The following is an 8,841-nucleotide window of genomic DNA, read 5'->3' as shown; positions in this document are numbered from 1 at the left end:
AATATTTTGGCAGGAGCATAGGGTCAATGAACTTGGGAGTTCAAGCTGCGCATTTTTGACGGTTTCATACTTGCACTAAAGTGCAGTTTCTGCTAGGGCAAGGCGTGCGCGCAGCTTGAAGTTGATAACGTAACAAAAGTCTTCTATATTGGGAAATGGGGCAATTTTCAGCGTGCATACGTATGAGTGGAAATCCCTGATCTCTTTTGAAGAACAAGACCATTGGTAGAAATGAGCTGCTTGGCAGAGTTCTCCGCTCTTAGAGTGCTTCTCTAGTTGACAAAGTGAGAGAAAAACCAGCAAGTAAAGCCATCGGCATGATGAAATTAAAATTTTTTCTTATTAAATTACATTAGCAGTGGATTTGAGTAGACATTGTCATTACACCTTAATGCTTGCGTACATGAGTAAACTCCAAGTTCCATACTAAAAATGATTTTAGCAAAGAGTTCTTGATGGATCACAGACATACATAGTTCGTCAATGTGCTGTCAGTGCCAGATATCCCTCGTAAAAAAGGCAGTGGGACCAGATGACATGAGGTAAGATGATGAAATTTTCCTCTCTCTTTTTTTTTTTCAGACTGCACAAGATGTCTGATGAGGAATGTGAGGATCGTAAACCTGTGACATTGCTGAACACAGAGGAGCAAGCCGATGCCAGCGATGAGTCCCCTCAAAAGGCTCAAGGTGCCGTCCTGAGGAGGACCAGAGCAGACCACAGTGCAGAGAACAACAGTGGGTATTCTCACAAAGCTTGCAAAATTCATACAAAGCTTACATTGCAGAGATGAGTAGAGCTGTATCCCATAGTTTAATGCTCTGTTTCATATGGAAAATTAATTCTTTTTAGTCTTTTCAGCCACATCAATATGAATGAAAACCATAATCCAAGTCAGTGGTTTCTTGTTACCAGTTACACTTTTAAGAGAAGACACTTTTTTTTTTTTTTAATGTTGGCATGGCCTAAAAGAATTGAATTTCATGGGGTACATCAGAAACCAATTGAAATTTTGCTTTTTTGAAATCATATCTCTGTGTGGATACTTAGGTGGCATAATTCATTGAAGAAGAAGCTCTCTCTATGATTTTGTGTACATTTTCTATGGAACACAGTGCTTCGTCATGATACTCATAAAAACCTGATTATTTTTACTATTAATCGCTTTAATTGATTAATTTAATGCCAGTAATGGTAGAAAAGTGGTCAGTGACACTTTTCAATGAAAAGCAAAGAAAAACAAAATTTGAAAATAAAGAAATACAAAAGAAATTCCAAAAACAATAAATTATATAAGAATTAATTAATTAAAAAATATTAGACATTGATAATATAAAAAAATCTTAAGGCACAAACTTGTAGCTTACAATGTGGGTGACAGGCATGTCAAATTTTGTTGCAACCGCACACCTGATAGGAAGGGGGGGGGGGGGGGGGGGGGGAGGGGGATCCCCGCTCGTTTTGGCATAGCTAAAAAAGCCCAGCCTGATTAGGGGTAAAGTCAGTATCATGAACATGTAAAATCATTTGTCAGTAGGAGGTTCAACTTTTATAAGGTTTCTGAAAGTTTTTAACCCTGGAAATTATAGTCTGTTTCACAAGGAAGAAAGTGTTAGGCCATGGGGTCAAAGGTCATTAAAATGCTACAAATTTGCTTTTTTCTCTAATCTCTGAAATGGCTCCAGGTATATTCAGGAAACTACATGTAGTAGTGTATACAGTTATATCTATGTATTGCCTGGCAATGATTCTCTTGTGAGGCGTCTATGTTTGGTCATGAGGTCAAGTGTCAAAGGTCTGGTTGAAATGCTAAAATTGCAATACTCGGTGGAGAAATTAGTCTATTTTCTCCGTACGTACCTTGGAAATAACTTTTAAAATGTGGTATACATTTGTTACTGCACAATGATTCTGGAGGGAATGATTTAAGTCATGGGGTCTAAGGTCAACTGATTATGCTAAAATTTCACTAATTCTTCCATATTTTAAAAGTGGCTCTAAGTGATATTATGAGAATTAGTATTTACTAATTACTAGATAGTGATTACTTGCCATTTGTGTGAAACTGTCATCTCACATTGGCAAGATGTACTGCAGGCCTGTTGCGAGAATAAATGTGATATAGTGAGAGGCATACATTTACCAGTCACTATAGCGGCATTTCTTAGTGTTTTCATGAAATGTTAGCCGGAATCTACGTGTCTTGTTGCTTCCAAGGTGACGGTGCAGCCGTACGGACGGGGGAGACAGACATTAGACTCATCCACGAAGTCCGGCGTCATCCGTGCATTTACAACCCCCAGCACCCCCACAACAGGGATCCTCTTGTGAAGGAGAAGACGTGGCAACAGATAGCTCAGAACATCGACGTGTGCCGTGAGTACAGATTTAAAATGCAATTACACCCCAAATTTGTTTTGTTTCCTGTGGATTGGGTAAGATAAAAAAAGAATAAATGCAGCATGTTATAGGTGTCATAAAAACCAGACGTGCCATGAGGAGTTATACAGTTTGCATGTTGGATGTTCTCTTGAGGCAGTGATATTATTCACAGAAACATATTATGATAAGTATGATTGTAGAGCAGGATAAGTGTCATCTTTATATAATTTACAGTTAGTCCATCATAATGTAGAGCAAAGTAAAACCTTTCTACTTATACCTCACTTGTGACATAACTAGGGATTTTCTTGAAGGTATGATGAAAATATCATACATTTTCTCATTATTTTCTTTGTCTGTTAGCAGCTTCAATTGCAATTATCTCAAATTGAAAAAAAAAGGAGTTAACTCATTTTATGATCAAACTCTTCACATGGAAATTATATTTGATACGATCATGACCTTGGGATTCTTCCATCAACCTGCACACAAGTCATCAGTAGATTCTTATCTTTAAAATTTAATCTAGAGAGAAAAAGAAAAGATAAGGTGTGTCCTTAAGCGTTGATGACTGGCACTGTTACATAGCGGATGGATTGCTAGATTTAAGTGATTGCCCTAAAACATGATTTGTGTGTGTGTAAGCCAGTGGGAAAGTGGTGAGTCAATGGGTGCATTCGAGCGCTCTCCTAAAGTGTACTGTACCGTACCGTACCCGCACCAGAGGAGTGCTCGAACACTCCCAAAGTGTACTGTACCATACTGCACCGAGCCAAAAGTGGACCACTTCCCGATGTGCTCCAGAAGCATACCGAAAGTTTGCTGTAAAGCATGCACGTATCATGCACATACGTCACAATGCATTAGACATCATTCTCTTTGTTCGGGACAGCTGTAAGTAGTTCAAGCGACAGGTGAATGACATTCTTGCTACAAACACGCGTGACCTCTTCTAAAAATAGCTCATAAGATACGCTTTCTCAACGGAGCGCTCGAACCTCCAAAACTGGCACGGTACGGCACGGTACGCTTTGGTTTGATTTATAGAGCGCTCGAACACACCCAATGACATCATCAACTCATATACTCTGCATATGTAGTCGTAACTACAGAACTATTTTGTGAAATTTTGAACTTGTCAAATTTTCACATTTTGATTCAAATTTGGATGACACTTTCACCATTAGATTTGATTTACTTTATTTTTTAAGGTCACTCTGTTATGACAGTCATGCATTCAAATATTGAGGTGATGATGACAACACCGCTCAGGTGATTGAAAAAATAAACAATTGTGACTTTTACATCACAGTGATCATTCAAATCACTCTTGAGTATATCAGTGATACCCTATTGATTGTACCCGATTGCAAAGACTACAGTAAAACATGATATATTCGCAGCTTGAAATTTTTGCAAATTGGAGCTGACGGCCTTTCTCGCGGCATGAAATTTTCGCGAATTTGCCACTGGCATTCAATGCATATAGACAAGAACTTTCACATGCATTTTAATTTCGCGAATCTTGTCCCTCGCGAAATTCACAAAATTAGAATGCACATGAACTTTTCTTGTTTTACAGTATTTTGATACAGTGAGGGGCCTCTCCTGTCGGTAGCATCACATCCAGAAAAAAAAGGCTAGTTCTTCGTGTATGGTTGTGTCTTTGTCTTCATATCTTTCATTAATCTCTCAGCTTAATCAGGAAATTTATGGTGACCATTGTCAGTCACTTAATACCTGCCTATTCATTTTCTCCCTTCTCAGCGGAGTATTGCAAGCTCAGATGGAAGAGCATTCGCGATCGCTTCGTCAAGACGCAGAAGGAGATACGCGTCAATGGCATGAACGGGTACAGGAAGACCCTCAAGCCGTACCGATTCACACACTATTTGGGATTCTTGAAGAAGCACCTTCGCAAGCAAAATAGGTTAGTGACTATAGACAGCGTGAAGTTACTTAGAGTAATGTTGCATGTATTCATTTATTCATCTATTCATTTTCATTTTCAACAAAGAATGTAAGTGTACAAAACATATCATGCCGAAAAAAACACACAATACAAAATGCAAAATGTCTGTCTGTCAAGAACTGTAGTTATTTCTGTCTGATATACTGCAGGGGGGGGGGGGATTAATTTACTTTGGAATGCAAAGTAAGTTTGATTTATACTATAGATTCATTGCAGCATTTAATTCATTCTTATGTTGACACTCACAAGAGTTGTTGACTTAGCTTATCATTTTTTTTTCAACTGCAAGAGGGTGCATAGTAATAAGTGAAATAATGTGTAGAGATTTGATATGGCCTTTCAATCAATGGTAACGTACATTTCAATATCAGATTTACTCTCACTAAAGAAATTAATCCCATCCTTTTGCATGACAGACAAAATAAGTGGCATAAATTCAAATACTGATATGCTTATTTTGGTTTTTCATTTACATTATGTGATTTCAATTCTCTTGCTCCAGGCACTACAGTTCAACCTCTCTTATCCGGCCTCCCTTTATCCGAATTTCTCCATTATCCAGATGCGATGTTGCCGTGATATGTTTTTCAATCTTATATTACTGGGAAAAGGGGGATTTTAAACTCAAACAAAATTCCTACACAAAGTCATTTGAAATACATATCATCCTTAATATGATTAACATAAATTCATGTCAAATTTTCATCTAAACATTGAGTCTCCCTTATGCGGCTAAATCCCTTAAGCGGATGAGTGCCGGTCCTGATATGTCTGGGTACGAGAGGGCGGACTGTATTGAAAAAAAGATCAGCTATGTAGCCTAAGGAGGTGATGGCATGGACAATGTTATTTAGATGTGTTTGGAGTAAAACAATAAGTATTCATTAGCATTTCTGTCAAGTAGACTAATGTCGAGACAGAACTTTTGTTTTTGGAGTCTAAGCAATGAACCTTGAAATGTACCCTCTTACTGATACTCATACCAAGGTTTGTTTTACATAAGGTGTGATTCATAGTACAGTAAATGGAATGTGCAACTAACCACATTTTGGGCCTGTCTCTGTTTCCCTTGTCAAAGCAGACCCCCAAGCTACCCGTATCCTGGAGAAAGCAAAGGTGTCCATGACCAGGACTCTTCACTGTCCATCACTGATATCACAAAAGTGGAAGAGGACGACGACGATGAGGATGACGACGATGACCTCCTGCAGGGATGGTCTGCCATGGAAGATTCCAACGAGGACGTCTCCCAACAGTCCTCTCACCACACCAGCAGTGACCAGCAGCACCTCAACAACGGCCAGCACGGCGGCGCCAGCATCAGCGTTCCCAGCATCAGCGTTCCCAGCACGGACATGGGCAACGAGCGTGTCCTGAGCTATCTGGACAGTGTACCGTCTCTGACCACCTTGCCAAACAACACTTCGACTCCAGTGCCCAGTAGCTCCCCCGCGAGCCATTCCTTCTCCCTCCATCAGGAGGCGGAGAGATTCGATGAAGTCATGCACTTTCTTGTTAGTCTGGCACCGGCCATGAGACGCCTGCCTCCGCACCAACAGTCCCTTGCCAGAATCAAAATCCAGTCCGTTCTGCACGACCTGGAGTTCAGTGGACGGTGAAGTCTCATGCAGATTTCCCGAGCTCCTCTTCTTCTCCGTGATGGGGATAGATATTCTGATCGTTGAAGAACCTTTGCGGCAACAGTGGGCCTTACTTTGTATGCATAGGATGTTAACTGCATAAAGTGTAACCAAAGGGCAGAAAAACGGAGGAAAGGGGAAAGGTTGAAATATATAAATTCAGATTTTAGGCTGACTGGCAAATCACGACGAGACTACCACATCTTCGCATCATAGCCATGTAGAGCAAGCATGTCATCAAAGCCTGACAATGTCGTAATACATGTGGTTGCAATTTTTGTTTCTTTATGGAGAGGCAAAGGTTAGACTTAGCTGCTGCAACCACAGCGAATCAAAGACTGCCAAAACTACCTTCCATCTCTTGAGCGGACGCAACAAGCATTCCGATGCCCCACCAATCAAGACGACCAAAAGCCCCATGTCGTCTCTTCCAAGGTACAAATATTACAAAATAGAGTTGACCCACTGGGATCTGTTTGCACAGAGTTTAAAACATGATCAAGAGACAAAGTTCACGGAGTTTGTCATGTGTTGATATTTCTGCTCATCATCAAACAAAACCATTCGCTAAAAATGTAACCAAGATGCTTCACTAACAATGATCTAATGGCATGATTTATTTTTCTGTCTTTTTCCCTGTGTTGTTTTAACAGATCATTCCACTTTCTGACAACTCATCCTAGTTTTATATCACATCATCGTGGCCATTTTGCTTTCAGAATGTTGGATTTTAGTTCATCTGGCAAATTGTTTAGCTTTATTGTTCGTACACATTTCATGATAGGGTTGCTCTCTAACTCCACTTTGGTTGAATGCCCTTGTGTGTTCCCCTCCTTTTCTCTGTTCATTTGTGTGCTCTTCGATTCTGCTACCTGAATCCATGTTATTTGTAAGAGATGAAATAATGCATGTTTTATTCAGACATTACAGTGATTATTCATGCACACCCTGCTCAAAGATGTTGAGGGTCATATTTGATTAAGTGTTTGCTCCACATTCTTCCATTGATTCCACACTTCTGATTCATTACTTTGTGGAAATATTCATAGTGAATGTTTGTCATTCTTGATATGCTAATTTTGTGTACTGTAAAAATGGAAATTTTCACAGTGTTGAAATTTTCGAGCATTTCGCGCAACCAGAAGTTAGCGCGAAAATAAAAGCACACAAATATATTTGCTTGCCATATGTTCCAGTAGTTGATGTCTTGATTCCGCAGAATTAAAAACACGCTAAACTTTTCTTACGCAGCTGAGCATGAAAAATTAGTCACTCGAAAATATCCACTTTTACAGTATTGCTACCACTTTGACTGTCGTGTTGGTTAAAGATTTCACCTGCAATGTTTGTCATCATAAACAATGAGTCGATTTGTACATGTATCCAAATTTGGAGTGGCACATACTTGGACATCATTTTGTCTTGAATCTTAAATGTGTAACTGTTTACCAAGTAACGCATGGATGGAGGCGATTGCATTCACGAACTCCATTTAAGATGCTTTTGGGTTGCTGGACTATGGCAATGTATGATGATGCTAAACTTCTGACTGCTGTGCATATCCAAATAAGCTCCTGCCTTACAGAAAGAAACTATTCTGATAGGCAAGGAGTTGCACGGGCCTGGTCATATTATGATCACTACACTAGAATTCCCGTTTTCACCACAAAGCGCTATTGCCCAGAAATGTGGTTACGAGATAGAGACACTGACAGGGTCCTATGATTAATACATGCACAGAAGGTTTCGCTGCCTACTTCACATTGTAGAATATGCCAGTCATGAACATCAAAACCAACCATGGCACCATTATTTCAGAATGAGGGAATCCAGAATTATACCACTTATCATGATGCAGGCACTTTTAAAGAGAAAACAGAGGATGGATGAAATATTTAGCACAAGTTTGTGCATACTTTTGTGCACTGGTGGAAAAAATTCCTCCGAACAATCATTGGGAGAGATTGTGTGGTGGCTCTCTCACAGTAAAATCATGGTTGATCATTTTTGCTGAAAATAATGTGCAAAAGATTGCTTGGATTGTGTTGATAACTTAAATTTTGATAGAAATCCAGTATAGGTAAGAATTTTCACACTCTTCACTAAATTTGTGCCAGACTAGTGTGATTGCCGCTACTTTGTATTTATTGTCATATTTATTTTTTCTTCAAAAATTATCATGTTTATACTCAAGTCACGTCTGTGAAAGGAAAAGCTGACGATCTGAGGAAGATCTTATATTTATATCTTGTAATTGCATAATGTACTAGTATAATAGAGCTGTTATGTCACTTCTTGCTTCTTAATGCAAGTGATGGCTCTTGATCTAAAGTGGAAAAAAAAATCATGAATTCATTGTTCTAGCAACTGTTCTTCAGTTGAAATCTTAAAGTATGGAAACTTCCATAAATTATAACATGAAATGAGTGAATCAGCAAGAGAGCATACACATGGCCAGCTTCATTGGGTAGTGACAGCTCTTGAAGTTTGTGAGTAATGTATGGTGAAATTGACCTTTTTTTTTTGTTAATCCTCAAACATCTCAATTTTTAATCGACACTTTTGCTCACACCCAACAAGAAATTATTGCGAGTGTCATGGAGTGGGCTTCTACTCTACTATAAATAAAAAAAATAAGATCAAGATAATGTGGGTATCAGCTTAAATTTCCTTCAGTAGAAACACATCAGGCAGTAGACGATGCAAGAAAATGAACAGTGATCCATTGTCCACCTTTTTCAGTTGGTGATGCTAGGTAATGCAAGGGACGATTTCCAGTAAAAGCAGAAAATTTGCAGTGTACCAGAAGTCTCAAATTCTTACAGAGAGATTCAGCACGTTATTCAA

General features: G+C 39.1%; 1 protein-coding gene across 1 annotated transcript; it reads left to right on the top strand.

Moving 5' to 3' along the window:
• Positions 1 to 587: 587 nt before the first annotated feature.
• LOC139728266 (uncharacterized) lies at positions 588 to 6,176 on the top strand. Its single transcript, XM_071639228.1, has 4 exons — positions 588 to 737; positions 2,218 to 2,376; positions 4,150 to 4,312; positions 5,436 to 6,176. Exons 1-4 carry the CDS (start codon positions 593 to 595, stop codon positions 5,971 to 5,973), a joined length of 1,005 nt encoding a protein of 334 aa, XP_071495329.1. The 5' UTR covers positions 588 to 592; the 3' UTR covers positions 5,974 to 6,176.
• The last annotated feature ends 2,665 nt before the right edge of the window (positions 6,177 to 8,841 follow it).

This window comes from Diadema antillarum, unplaced genomic scaffold (assembly GCF_040938485.1).
Source record: "Diadema antillarum isolate AM-2024a unplaced genomic scaffold, OU_Dant_1.0 scf00000019, whole genome shotgun sequence".
NCBI lineage: Eukaryota > Metazoa > Echinodermata > Echinoidea > Diadematoida > Diadematidae > Diadema > Diadema antillarum.
Note: the sequence above shows the minus strand (reverse complement) of the source record. Positions and strands in the feature narration are given on the sequence as shown.